The sequence below is a fragment of the Bombina bombina genome, chromosome 8 (assembly GCF_027579735.1).
Source record: "Bombina bombina isolate aBomBom1 chromosome 8, aBomBom1.pri, whole genome shotgun sequence".
In the NCBI taxonomy this organism is placed as follows: domain Eukaryota; kingdom Metazoa; phylum Chordata; class Amphibia; order Anura; family Bombinatoridae; genus Bombina; species Bombina bombina.
Genome location: NC_069506.1, coordinates 333,635,397 through 333,649,685, shown reverse-complemented (window position 1 = coordinate 333,649,685; position 14,289 = coordinate 333,635,397). Strand labels below are relative to the sequence as shown.

The window sequence follows — 14,289 nt, the reverse complement described above, 5'->3', positions numbered from 1 at the left end:
CTCCACCCGGAAATCTTTGCCCAAATAACTCAATTATGGGGCATTCCAGACATGGATCTGATGGCGTCTCGTCAGAACTTCAAGGTTCCTTGTTACGGGTCCAGATCCAGGGATCCCAAGGCGACTCTAGTGGATGCACTAGTAGCACCTTGGACCTTCAACCTAGCTTATGTTTTCCCACCGTTTCCTCTCATTCCCAGGCTGGTAGCCAGGATCAACCAGGAGAGGGCTTCGGTGATCTTGATAGCTCCTGCGTGGCCACGCAGGACTTGGTATGCAGACCTGGTGAATATGTCATCGGCTCCACCATGGAAGCTACCTTTGAGACAGGACCTTCTTGTTCAAGGTCCATTCGAACATCCGAATCTGGTTTCTCTCCAACTGACTGCTTGGAGATTGAACGCTTGATTTTATCAAAGCGTGGGTTTTCAGATTCTGTAATTGATACTCTGATTCAGGCTAGAAAGCCTGTGACTAGAAAAATTTACCATAAGATATGGAAAAAATATATCTGTTGGTGTGAATCTAAAGGATTCCCATGGAACAAGATAAAAATTCCTAGGATTTTATCCTTTCTACAAGCGGGTTTGGAGAAGGGATTATCTGCAAGTTCTCTGAAGGGACAGATTTCTGCGTTATCTGTTTTACTTCACAAAAGGCTGGCAGCTGTGCCAGACGTTCAAGCGTTTGTTCAGGCTCTGGTTAGAATCAAGCCTGTTTACAGACCTTTGACTCCTCCCTGGAGTCTTAATCTAGTTCTTTCAGTTCTTCAAGGGGTTCCGTTTGAACCCTTACATTCCGTAGATATTAAGTTATTATCTTGGAAAGTTTTGTTTTTGGTTGCAATTTCTTCTGCTAGAAGAGTTTCAGAGTTATCTGCTCTGCAGTGTTCTCCGCCCTATCTGGTGTTCCATGCAGATAAGGTGGTTTTGCGTACTAAGCCTGGTTTTCTTCCGAAAGTTGTTTCCAACAAGAATATTAACCAGGAGATAGTTGTACCTTCTTTGTGCCCGAATCCAGTTTCAAAGAAGGAACGTTTGATACACAATTTGGACGTAGTCCGTGCTCTAAAATTCTATTTAGAGGCCACTAAAGATTTCAGACAAACTTCTTCTTTGTTTGTTGTTTATTCTGGTAAAAGGAGAGGTCAAAAAGCAACTTCTACCTCTCTTTCCTTTTGGCTTAAAAGCATTATCCGTTTGGCTTATGAGACTGCCGGACGGCAGCCTCCTGAAAGAATCACAGCTCACTCCACTAGGGCTGTGGCTTCCACATGGGCCTTCAAGAACGAGGCTTCTGTTGACCAGATATGTAAGGCAGCGACTTGGTCTTCACTGCACACTTTTGCCAAATTTTACAAATTTGATACTTTTGCTTCTTCCGAGGCTATTTTTGGGAGAAAGGTTTTGCAAGCCGTGGTGCCTTCTATTTAGGTGACCTGATTTGCTCCCTCCCTTCATCCGTGTCCTAAAGCTTTGGTATTGGTTCCCACAAGTAAGGATGACGCCGTGGACCGGACACACCTATGTTGGAGAAAACAGAATTTATGCTTACCTGATAAATTACTTTCTCCAACGGTGTGTCCGGTCCACGGCCCCGCCCTGGTTTTTTTATTCAGGTCTGATGAATTATTTTCTCTAACTACAGTCACCACGGTATCATATGGTTTCTCCTATGCATATTTCCTCCTGTACGTCGGTCGAATGACTGGGGTAGGCGGAGCCTAGGAGGGATCATATGACCAGCTTTGCTGGGCTCTTTGCCATTTCCTGTTGGGGAAGAGAATATCCACAAGTAAGGATGACGCCGTGGACCGAACACACCGTTGGAGAAAGTAATTTATCAGGTAAGCATAAATTCTGTTTTTTCTTGCTGTATCTAGGGTTAGAAATCGCCCACAACAAGGCGCAGAACCTGAATAATATTAATAATTAAATAACAAAAAGGTATACACAAATTTATATAAACGGAAAATAATTTAAGATTGATGAAGTGATAATGAAATTTTCGCAAGAAAACTAGGATCAGCCATTCGCTTGGCATCAGTGGCAGTTACACACAGAGAAGGGATTTTCTGGCGAAATGCTTGTCATTGGCTCACCCAATGTGGTCAGCTAGCTCCCAGTAAGGCACTGTGTCTCTGAAGATGAGTTTGAAGGAATAGTTTTGTCAAAATGAAACTTTCATGATTCAGATACAGCAGCATTTTTAAGCAATTTACTCCTAGTATAAATTTTTCTTCATTTGTTTGGTATCTTTATTTGAAAAAGCAAGATTGTTAGCATAGGAGCCAGGCCCATTTTTGGTTCATCACCTGGGTAGAACTTTCTGATTGGTGTCTTATTGTAGCCACCAATCAGCAAGAGCTACTCAGGTGCTGAACCAAAAATGGTCCGGCTCCAAAGCTTACATTCAAATAAAGATACCAAGAAAAGGGATAAAAATTAATAGGAATAAATTAGAAAGTTGCTTCATGATTTAGATAGACTATTCCTTTAACTATGTATTGTAGCACTATGCAGACATACAGCACAATAATAAAATGTATATATTAGAAATGACACGGGCATTGTAAGAAATTGCATATACAATTATTTGCATGCTTATTATATAAATTACATTGTAATATACTTTTTGTTTTTTCAGGCATCTAACCATGATATTTCTTTGGAATCTGCAGCAATTAAAAGACTTCTTCAGCAACATGTTATTCAGAATTTAACATATTTTTGAGGAATGACACGATTTTTAAATCACCACAGTACAATTACGCACGTGCTGACCAATGGCTGCTTGTGGGACAATGTGAACTTTTATAAAAAAAAAAGATACAAGCAGGATTTTTGGACCTACAACTCTGTAAATGGAAGGATTTTATAATAATACCTTTGTTGACTGATGAAGACGCGTAGAGAACACTGCAGAGATCAGGGCGACAAAATGTAAAACAGCCCTTAGACTCCGTTATTGGCTCTCATCCATATCTATAAACAATACAGATACAATAGCTTGAGACAAACTCTTTTTTTTTTTTTTTTTTTTTTTTTGTTTTTTTATTGTACTTATTTTTTTAAGAAAAAAAGAAAATGAAAAAAAAAATATTGAAAAGTGAAACTTTACTACGTATTTTATTTCTTTCAAATCACTCTTTAGCGTCTTTAAATGAAGAACAAAGGGTGGTGGTAATTGTTTGCTGTTTTTGGGAGGGCAACTATATTAATTTGCAAAATACTTGCCATGGAAATGACCTTTTCATGGAAGCACTGGCATTTCCTATTGTGGCCCTTCCAAGTTCTTAGTGCACTTTTTGTATTTAACACATTTAATAAGAATGACTTTGTGCTTATCAGTATGGGGATATTGAGACAATATCTTTCAAGCTGTTAGCAATTTGTTTTGTTTTTAAAGTATTCAAAAAGGGGCAGGACCCCTCTACATGTGCCATTTCCTTACAAGATTGTATTCTTAAAGGGAGGTTCTGATGCAAATCCCCATAGATTTTAAAGGGATGATGAAGTTTGAAAATGACATACTCTAATTTGTTAGAGTATGTATCAAAACTAGCGACGCTGTAATGCTTTGTGTTTAAAGAGACAGTGTACTCCAAAAATGTTACTCCAAAAATGTTATTGCTTAAAAAGATTGATAATCCCTTTATTAACCATTCCCCAGTTTTGCACAGCCAACATGTTTATATTAAAATATATATTTAAGCCTCTTCTAACAGTCTCTCTTATCACATGGCTATTTTTCTTTCATGTAATTGGCAAGAGTCCATGAGCTAGTGACGTATGGGATATAGATTCCTACCAGGAGGGGCAAAGTTTCCCAAACCTCAAAATGCCTATAAATACACCCCTCACCACACCCACAAATCAGTTTTTACAAACTTTGCCTCCCATGGAGGTGGTGAAGCAAGTTTGTGCTAGATTTCTACGTTGATATGCGCTTCGCAACAGGTTGAAGCCCGGTTTTCCAGAGTGCAGTGAATGTCAGAGGGATGTGAAAAGAGTATTGCCTATTTGAATACAATGGTCTACCTTTAGGGGATCTATTTCATAGGTTCTCTGTTATCGGTCGTAGAGATTTCTTCTACCTCCCTTTTCAGATCGACGATATACTCTTATATACCATTTCCTCTACTGATTCTCGTTTCAGTATTGGTTTGGCTATCTACTTCATGTAGATGAGTGTCTTTGGGTAAGTAAGTCTTATTTTATTTATGACACTCTCAGCTATGGTTTGGCACTTTATATGTAAAGTTCTAAATATGTGTTTTATGCTTATATTTGCCATGATTCAGGTCAATCAGCTTATTTTCCTTCTTTCAGACTGTTAGTTTCATTTTTTGGGAAAATGCATATGAATTAAATATTTTCCTTACCTAAAATTTTCAATTGACTTTTTTCCTTTAAATTGCGGGCTGTTAGGCTCGCGGGTGCAAAAAATGCTAGAATTGATTGCGTCATTTTTGGCGCAAGACTTTTTTGGTGCGAGATTGACGTTTTGTCTGACGTCAATGACGTAATTTCCGGCGTCGTAGTTGTCGCCGGAAGTTTTCACGTAGTTGCATCATTTTTGACTCTCGTGTTTATTAGAGATGTTTTTGGCGCCAAAAAATATGTGGGCGTCATACTTGGCGCCAGTTTTTTTACATTATTTAAGTCTCACTTTTTAGTTGCTTCTGGTTTCTAGAGGCTTGTTCTGTTTGCATTTTTTCCCATTCCTGAAACTGTCATTTAAGGAATTTGATAATTTTGCTTTATATGTTGTTTTTCTATTACGTATTGCAAGATATTCCAAAAACTGTTCCTGTATCAGAAAATACTGTTGGATTCCTGATGACTGATATCATTCCTACCAAAGCTAAGTTAATTTATTTTTATGAATTTTATCTTTAGCTATGGTTTGTAATAAGTTATCATGATAAACTTTTACATTCAGAGTCCATTAGTATGCATTATCTATTGCTAATCTTTTTACATCTAATGTACAAGATATACCTAGGAATCTATGAGAATGTTTTTCTGATTCTATCCTAAAAGCTTTGTCTGACATCCCGCCTTCTAATAAAATTTATAGGTCTTTTTTAAACTTCTCTGTGACGGATACCCCCGGCTATCCCGACTGGGTAGCTCCGCCAAACGGGTCCTGCTTCCTCCCTGCCGATTGCAGCCATGTAGCTGGCAAGTGACCACAGCCTGTAGCCACCCCTGATGCCTGACAGCACCAGTACTCAGGGTCCCACCCTATAGCAGACTCCAGCTACCAGACTAGGTAGCTCTGTCAGAGTGTCCTTCCTCTGCCTGGAACAGGCTGCTATGTAGCCCAGGAAAAGTGATTTTAGCTGGAGCAAACCCAAATAACTAGACAGCCTAGCATTCAGGTTTAACAGGAACTCATTTTATTGAAAACACACACTCCTTTTATACAGTCAGCTCATCTTGATAAAACCCTGGACAATCCCACTATTTTCCCACCATTCCCGCCCCTCCAGACAGCCCGGCACTTCCATAGGAGCCACAGTCCCACATAATCCCAATACATATGGGTGGCGGTTTTGGGGTGATCCCGGTGGACACAGCGGTGTCATTTTAACGCTCTCGGTCCCCAGTCCAAAAACCAGCATGATTCATTACTGGGGACCAGAGTTACAGTCCGTTGAAGTTATGGGGTTAGGGGTGTCCAAAACCCCCGGTTCCCAAAGGAGCTCCCCTCCGGCAATTCCACCACCCCTTTTACTCCCCAGGAGCTACTAATCCCAAAAAGAACGGAGCTCTGGGGCACATGGTTGATGGAGCGACCTGGGTTAAAGTTACCGGGTGTTCTGCTGTCCTGGGGCCGACCGGGAGTTCCAGGAGCCTGGCCAGCCTGAGAGGGGTTGGGCGGGTGTACGTTGTGAGGTGGCCGACCGGGAGTCCCAGGAGCCCGGCCAGCCTAGGAGGGTTTTCCTGGTCATAAATCAACTTTTCTCTGAACACAAAAGGAAGACAAAACAAAGCAAACAAACAGCTTCCAGAGATGGTGATTGCTCTGAGGAGCCCAAAACCACTGAGAAACAACAGGGGTGAGGTTGTAGGGGGGTGAGGATTTAACCCTTGCAGCCCAGTATCCGTGACATTCTCATTTAGTTGATGATTTTTTAAATGACCGACAACATACTGAATTATCCTTCTCTGATGATGTTTTTTCTCATTTAGAATATACTTCATCAGATATTTGACACTAACAAATCTACTTTTTTATTTTTAAATTGAGTACATTCGTTGTTGAAAAGGTGTTGATTATACTGGATATACTGGAGTCTAGTTCTTTTGATTTAAGACTAGCTAACATTTAAATTCTGCTCATTAACCTCCTGTGGTTTCTTCAGAGGTTTTTTTCCCAGTTCATGATACTAGGGAATGGAATAGGCCTGGGACTTCTTTTATTCCTCCTTTAAGGTTTTTAAATTGTATCCTTTGCCGGCAGTTAGTTTAAAGTTTTAAGGAAGATCCCCAAAGTTAATGGGGCTATCTTTACTCTTGCTAAACATACTACTATTCCTATACAAAATAGTATTTAATTTTTTCCTTCAGATGGGAAACTTGTATCTTATTTAAGGAAAATTATTTTATTTCAGGTCCTTTTCTTAGGCCTTTTCTTAGGCCTGCAATTTATTTGGCTGATGTTGCAAATGCTTCAACTTTCTGGTTGGATACTTTAGTGCAACAAGTATCAGATTATGATTTGTTTTAGCATTGTTAAGTTGATCAACATGCTAAATATTTCATTTGTGTCGTCATTTTTTTGATATTTTCACAATTGAGGTTTAATCTATTTCTTTAGCTATTTTTAGGTAGAAGAACTTTGTGACTTAATCTTGGAATGCTAATTATTTCTTTTTTTCCAAGGTAATCAATTATTTGGTTCACAATTGGATTCAATTTTTTCCAACTGTTACTCTGGGGAAGGGAGTTTTTTGTTGCTTCAAGATTGAGTTCTAAGAGTAAATCTTAAGCTTATATTAGTTTGTTCTTAAAAAGGAACGGAATCCTAATCCTTTCCAAGTAACATGTTTATAATTGGAAGCTTTCTTCAACATGGAATGAATTTAAGCTTTTAAAAGATCAAAGTCAGCCCCCCAAATTTGATGTAGGTGCGTGTTTTTATTCCAGCTTAGCTGGTAAGGGGCAGGTTTTGACTTTTTTAAAATTTGTTTGGTTCAATTCAGTCCAAACTTCTTAGATTGGGGCACTGAATAGGATTCAGAGTAAAACCGCCTGTGAGAAGTTTTTTTTCTCTCTAGCATATTCCAGCTATTCCAGTAAATGCTCATACTTTTCTGAAGTATGTTTCAGACCTGTATGTGTTGGGTACTTGTGAGGCGCGGCTGGTTACCCATTGGGGTCTCAAGGCGCTGCTCAGACCTGGAGTTATCTGGGGTATTCATACCAGTTCCTTTTCAGGAACAGGGTTTGGGGTTTTGTTCAAAACTATTCATTGTCCCAAAGATAGAAAATCTTTTTGATTTGTCATATAAGAGTTCCTTCTTTCAGAATGGTGTTTATATGGTCTATTCTTCCTTTTTGGTCAGTAAGGGCATTATTTGTTTACAATAGATGCATATCTTCTGTTTTCATTCAGATTATTTTCATTTTCTGAGATTCTCTTTTTTTGACAAGCATTACCAATTTGTTGCTTTTCCTTCTGGTCTAGCGACAGCTCTGAGAATCTTTTCAAGGTTCTCAGTGTTTCCTTATTTGGATAATCTCATGGTACTGGCTCAGTCTTTTCGTTCTGCAGAATCTCATATGATTCAACTTTTGTTGTTTCTTCTAAGACATGGTTGGAGGATCTTTTTATCAAAAGATCCTTGGTTGCTCAGACAAGGGTCACCTTTTTTAGGTTTCCAGATAGATTGTATCAATGTCTTTGTCTCTAACAGACAGGAGACAATTATATTGGGTTCAGTTTGTCGGAACCTTCAGTCTCTATTATTTCCTTCAGTAGCTATATGCATGGAAGTTTTAGGTCTCATGGCTGCAGCATTGGATTCAATTCCCTTTGCTCATTTTCATATGAAACCTTTCCAGTTTTTTATGCTGAATTAATGGTGCAGGGATTCTAGGATATCATTTTTAATATCTTTGAATTCCAATGTTCAACTATCTTTGACTTGGTGGTTAGATCACCATCATATAGTTCTACGGGTCTCTTCGATTCATCCAACCTGGACCTTGATCACTACAGATGCGAGTCTTTTAGGTTGGGTGGCTGTCTGGGGATCTCTGTCAGCACAAGGGGTTTGGAAATCTCAGGAGGCGAGATTACCATTCAATATTTTGGAACTCCGTGCATTCTCAGAGTTCATCAGTTTTGGCTTCTTTTTGAAGAGAGAGACGTTATTGTTTTTCAGACAGACAATGTCACAACTGTGGCGTATGTCAATCATCAGGGTGGGACTCTCAGTCCTTAGGCTATGAAAGAAGTATCTCGGATACTTGCTTGGGCTAAATCCAGCTCCTGTCTAATTTCTGCGGTCCATATCCCAGGTTTAGACAATTGGGAAGCGGATTATCTCTGTCAATCAAGCTTTACATCCGGGAGAATGGTCTCTTTACCCAGATGTGTTTTTTCAAATTGTTCTGATGTGAGGGTTTCCAGTAATAGTTCTGATGGCATCTCATCTAAACAAGAAAACTTCCCAGGTACCTATTCAGGTCCGAGGATCCTCAGGCGGATACAGTGTATGCATTGACACTTCCTTGGAGTTTTCAATCTGCCTATATTTTTGTTCCTTCTGGTTCTTCTTTTTAAGAGGGATTTTTCAAAATCATCAGGGAACAATCGTTTTTGTGCTGCTGGTGGCTCCAGTATGGCCGCTCAGGTTTTGGTATATGGTTCTTGTTCGAATGTCCAGTTGACAACCTTGGTCACTTCCATTTAGGCCAGACCTTATGTCTTAAGATTCGTTTTTTCCGTCAGGAAATCAAATTATTAAATTTGATGGTATGGAAATTAAAAAGCTTACAGGGAGTGCAGAATTATTAGGCAAGTTGTATTTTTGAGGATTAATTTTATTATTGAACAACAACCATGTTCTCAATGAACCCAAAAAACTCATTAATATCAAAGCTGAATAGTTTTGGAAGTAGTTTTTAGTTTGTTTTTAGTTATAGCTATTTTAGGGGGATATCTGTGTGTGCAGGTGACCATTACTGTGCATAATTATTAGGCAACTTAACAAAAAACAAATATATACCCATTTCAATTATTTATTTTTACCAGTGAAACCAATATAACATCTCAACATTCACAAATATACATTTCTGACATTCAAAAACAAAACAAAAACAAATCAGTGACCAATATAGCCACCTTTCTTTGCAAGGACACTCAAAAGCCTGCCATCCATGGATTCTGTCAGTGTTTTGATCTGTTCACTATCAACATTGCATGCAGCAGCAACCACAGCCTCCCAGACACTGTTCAGAGAGGTGTACTGTTTCCCCTCCTTGTAAATCTCACATTTGATGATGGACCACAGGTTCTCAATGGGGTTCAGATCATGTGAACAAGGAGGACATGTGATTAGATTTTCTTCTTTTATACCCTTTCTTGCCAGCCACGCTGTGGAGTACTTGGACGCGTGTGATGGAGCATTGTCCTGCATGAAAATCATGTTTTTCTTGAAGGATGCAGACTTCTTCCTGTACCACTGCTTGAAGAAGGTGTCTTCCAGAAACTGGCAGTAGGACTGGGAGTTGAGCTTGACTCCATCCTCAACCCGAAAAGGCCCCACAAGCTCATCTTTGATGATACCAGCCCAAACCAGTACTCCACCTCCACCTTGCTGGCGTCTGAGTCGGACTGGAGCTCTCTGCCCTTTACCAATCCAGCCACGGGCCCATCCATCTGGCCCATCAAGACTCACTCTCATTTCATCAGTCCATAAAACCTTAGAAAAATCAGTCTTGAGATATTTCTTGGCCCAGTCTTGACGTTTCAGCTTGTGTGTCTTGTTCAGTGGTGGTCGTCTTTCAGCCTTTCTTACCTTGGCCATGTCTCTGAGTATTGCACACCTTGTGCTTTTGGGCACTCCAGTGATGTTGCAGCTCTGAAATATGGCCAAACTGGTGGCAAGTGGCATCTTGGCAGCTGCACGCTTGACTTTTCTCAGTTCATGGGCAGTTATTTTGCGCCTTGGTTTTTCCACACGCTTCTTGCGACCCTGTTGACTATTTTGAATGAAACGCTTGATTGTTCGATGATCACGCTTCAGAAGCTTTGCAATTTTAAGAGTGCTGCATCCCTCTGCAAGATATCTCACTATTTTTTTACTTTTCTGAGCCTGTCAAGTCCTTCTTTTGACCCATTTTGCCAAAGGAAAGGAAGTTGCCTAATAATTATGCACACCTGATATAGGGTGTTGATGTCATTAGACCACACCCCTTCTCATTACAGAGATGCACATCACCTAATATGCTTCATTGGTAGTAGGCTTTCGAGCCTATACAGCTTGGAGTAAGACAACATGCATAAAGAGGATGATGTGGTCAAAATACTCATTTGCCTAATAATTCTGCACTCCCTGTAGTGCTTAGTCATAGAGGTTTCTCTGACTCAGTGATTAATACTATGTTGCAGGTTCATAAATCTGTGTCTAGAAAGATTTATTATTGAGTTTGGAAGACTTACATCTTATGATGCTCTTCTCATAATTTCTCTTGGCATTCTTTTAGAATTCCTAGGATTTTATAGTTTCTTCATAAGGTTTTGTCTGCAAGTTCCTTGAAAGGACAAATCTCTGCTCTTTCTGTGCTGTTTCACAGAAAAAATTGCTAATGTTTCTGATATTCATTGTTTTGTTCAGGCTTTGGTTCGTTTTAAGCCTGTCATTAAGCCAATTTCTCAGCTGAGTCTTAATTTGGTTCTGAGGGCTTAACAGGCTCTTCCGTTTGAGCATATGCATTCTTTGGACATTGATTTACTTTCATGGAAAGTATTGTTCCTTTTGGCCATCTCTTCTGCTAGAAGAGGTTTTTGAATTATCTGCTCTTTCTTGTGAGTCTCCTTTTCTGATTTTTCATCAGGATAAGGTGGTTTAAAATTTTTACCTTAAGTTGTGAATTCTAACAATATTAATAGAGGAATTATTGTTCCTTCCTTGTGTCCTAAATCCTAAGAATTCTTTGGAAAGATTCTTACATTCTGGATATGGTCAGAGTTTTGAAATATTATGTTGAAGCTACTAAGATTTCAGAAAGACTTCTAGTCTATTTGTTATCTTTTCTGGTTTTAGGAAAGGTCAGAAGGCTTCTGCCATTTCTTAGTCATCTTGGTTAAAGCTTTTGATTCATCATGCTTATGTGGAGTCGGTAAATCCACGCCTCAAAAGATTACGGCTCATTCTATTAGGTCAGTTTCTACTTCCTGGGCTTTTAAGAATGAAGCTTCTGTTGATCAGATTTGAAAAGCAGCAACTTGGTCTTCTTTGCATACTTTTACTAAATTCTACAATTTAGATGTTTTTTCTTCTTCAGAAGCAGTTTTTGGTAGAAAAGTTCTTCAGGCAGCTGTTTCAGTCTGATTCTTCTGCTTATAATTTTAGTTTTTTTTCATTATAAAGATTAAAACTTTTGATTTGGGTTGTGGATTGTTTTTTCAGCGGAATTGGCTGTCTTTATTTTATCCCTCCCTCTCTAGTGACTCTTGCGTGGAGTTCCACATCTTGGGTATTTTCTATCCCATACGTCACTAACTCATGGACTCTTGCTAATTACATGAAAGAAAACATAATTTATGTAAGAACTTACCTGATAAATTAATTTCTTTCATATTGGCAAGAGTCCATGAGGCCCACCCTTTTTTGTGGTGGTTATGATTTTTTTGTATAAAGCACAATTATTGCAATTCCTTGTTGATGCTTTCGCTCCTTTCTTATCACCCCACTTCTTGGCTATTTGTTAAACTGAATTGTGAGTGTGGTGAGGGGTGTATTTATAGACATTTTGAGGTTTGGGAAACTTTGCCCCTCCTGGTAGGAATGTATATCCCATACGTCACTAGCTCATGGACTCTTGCCAATATGAAAGAAATGAATTTATCAGGTAAGTTCTTACATAAATTATATTATTTATTATCTATTGACTTGCATTTAGTGTACTGCATAACTCCATAGGCGTTAGCACAATGTTATCTATATGGCCCACATGAACTAGCAGTCTCCTGTTTTGAAAAGCTAATAAAAAAGCATGTGATAAGAGGCTGTCTGTAGTGGCTTACAAACAGGCAGAAATGTAGAGGTTTAAATGTTATAAACTAAATTAATATAACAATGTTGGTTGTGCAAAGCTGGGGAATGGGTAGTAAATGCGTTAGCTATCTTTTTAAACAATACAAATTTTGGTGTAGACTGTCCCTTTAACTCCTACAAAGTATTTAAACACATAGTTAGAATAATTATTTGGAGCCACAGAGCACTGTTGGTCCTGAGCGGAAACTGCTTCTGACCCAATTAGCAGTGCTCGTTGAACAACCCATTTGTGGTAAATGCTGTAGAAAAATAATTAAACCTTTCTAATGGATTGTGATTGACCCCCTATATATGTAATCACAACAAAGGTAATAAACACATAAATAAAACACAGCTTTGCAGTTCCCAAACAGAAAACAAGCTGTGATTGGAGACTGCGTACAGCAGCCCCCCCCCCCATTTGCACCCTGACGCGCGCTTCTGGGGAACTGCAGTGCTTGTGATTTCCATGTAGGTCGTTAGCTGTTTATGGGGATTTAACACCTAGTTATCTTGGATCAGTAAAAAAGAGGGGATGGGCTGAGCTAAGGTTTAGCAAATATTCCCCTGGTGGCTTATTCTTTGTGATTTATTATATGATGTGAAATCTGCACATATCAATTGTCTTTTCATTAATGTTATTGTCCAGCAGTTACCGCCCCTGTCTGTTCTGATTCAGGACGGCTGAGAACCACTGGAGTAAAGAGGAGGTTTTTATCACAAGTCTACAAAGGACCAGCTTTTGTGAATATTTGTTAATGATAATAGATTGTATCATTCAGCATATGAGACATGCTTAACCTTGTTTCTTTAAAAATTTGTGCACTTCCAGTCTGATTTGTTTCCTTAAAGGGACATAAAACATCCTGTAATTACATGACAATTCTGTTTTCTTTCAATAGGTTAACATATCAGCCAAGTGTGAAAGTTGTCAGAATAGGTTAACATCATTTTTTTTTCTGCTATAATATTTCATGGCCTAAACTGCGCACCCCCCCAACAATAATCGAGACTTGTTAGCCTGACTCATTTTGTTCGCATACTTGCATTGTTTTGCTGTATCGTATCACCTATGCTGGGGTTAATTATGAACAGATATGTGACAGACTTGTGATGTCTGAATTGTGCACTTCAGTTCTCAAAATTAGAAAACCAACACTTTCAAATTACAGCAAAAGGCTGCAAAATACCTGAACGTATATTGCATAGCTTTTTACTACACATAATAAAACATTCGATATTACAGTCTGTGTTTAGTGCATCAAGCCCCCAGTCTTTGAAGATCATTCAGAAGCCAGTTGTGGTAAAACTGATGTGGATATTTGGCATTTTCCTTGTAGCAGACTTATCTAAATTAAAGGGACATAAAACTCAAACAGTTTCTATCAAGCAGGTGGAACAAAATGTGAACATGGTAAAAATATGTATTTCTTAAAGTGGTGAGTCCACAATTCCTAACTTGTGGCATATTAATTACCTGGATGCCAAGAGCAGGCAAAGACACCCTACACCAGAGCACTGAGCATCCCCCCTACCTACCTTACCCTCCTTACCCTTTTTTTTGGCTGGTCTAGGAGTAGACAAAGATTTGAGGTTTTCAGGATTTTATTCATGATTTACAGGGATATCAATCCCAGTTTTCTCCCTCTAACATCGCTGGGGCTAGAAAGTAAGGAGTTTAAGTCTTTTTCCTGCCACAGCTCCACCTGGAAACCTAGTAGGGAATAAGTCCAAGCATAACAAGAAGTCTGCTCCAAATGCAAAATCTGGAGGTGTGGCCCCCGATCCAGTTTTAATGCTGGTAGGGGGCAGATTAAGCCATTTTCAGTCCACCCAGGATCCCTGGGTTAGGGAAATCATTTCTCAGAGGTACAAGATAGGCTACTGATCAAGGTGAGAGAGGCTTGTTCTTTCTCATGTCTCAGAGACCAGAAATCAGGCAACATTATTTTGTTTTTTTTACATGACTTGGAGGACATGGGGGTAATTACAGAGTAACATATTAGATTAGG

The 14,289-nt window shown here is 39.1% G+C and overlaps 1 protein-coding gene across 8 annotated transcripts in view; it reads left to right on the top strand.

Annotated features, from left to right (window-relative positions):
- The window catches only part of ST3GAL4 (ST3 beta-galactoside alpha-2,3-sialyltransferase 4), a 722,373-nt gene extending 712,736 nt beyond the window's left edge, over positions 1–9,637 (top strand). For all 8 annotated transcript variants that reach the window (XM_053691566.1, XM_053691565.1, XM_053691562.1 and 5 more), the window contains one exon: positions 2,647–9,637. In XM_053691566.1, the coding sequence (XP_053547541.1) occupies positions 2,647–2,733 (87 nt within the window). In that variant the 3' untranslated portion in view covers positions 2,734–9,637. The remainder of the gene's footprint in view (positions 1–2,646) is intronic.
- The last annotated feature ends 4,652 nt before the right edge of the window (positions 9,638–14,289 follow it).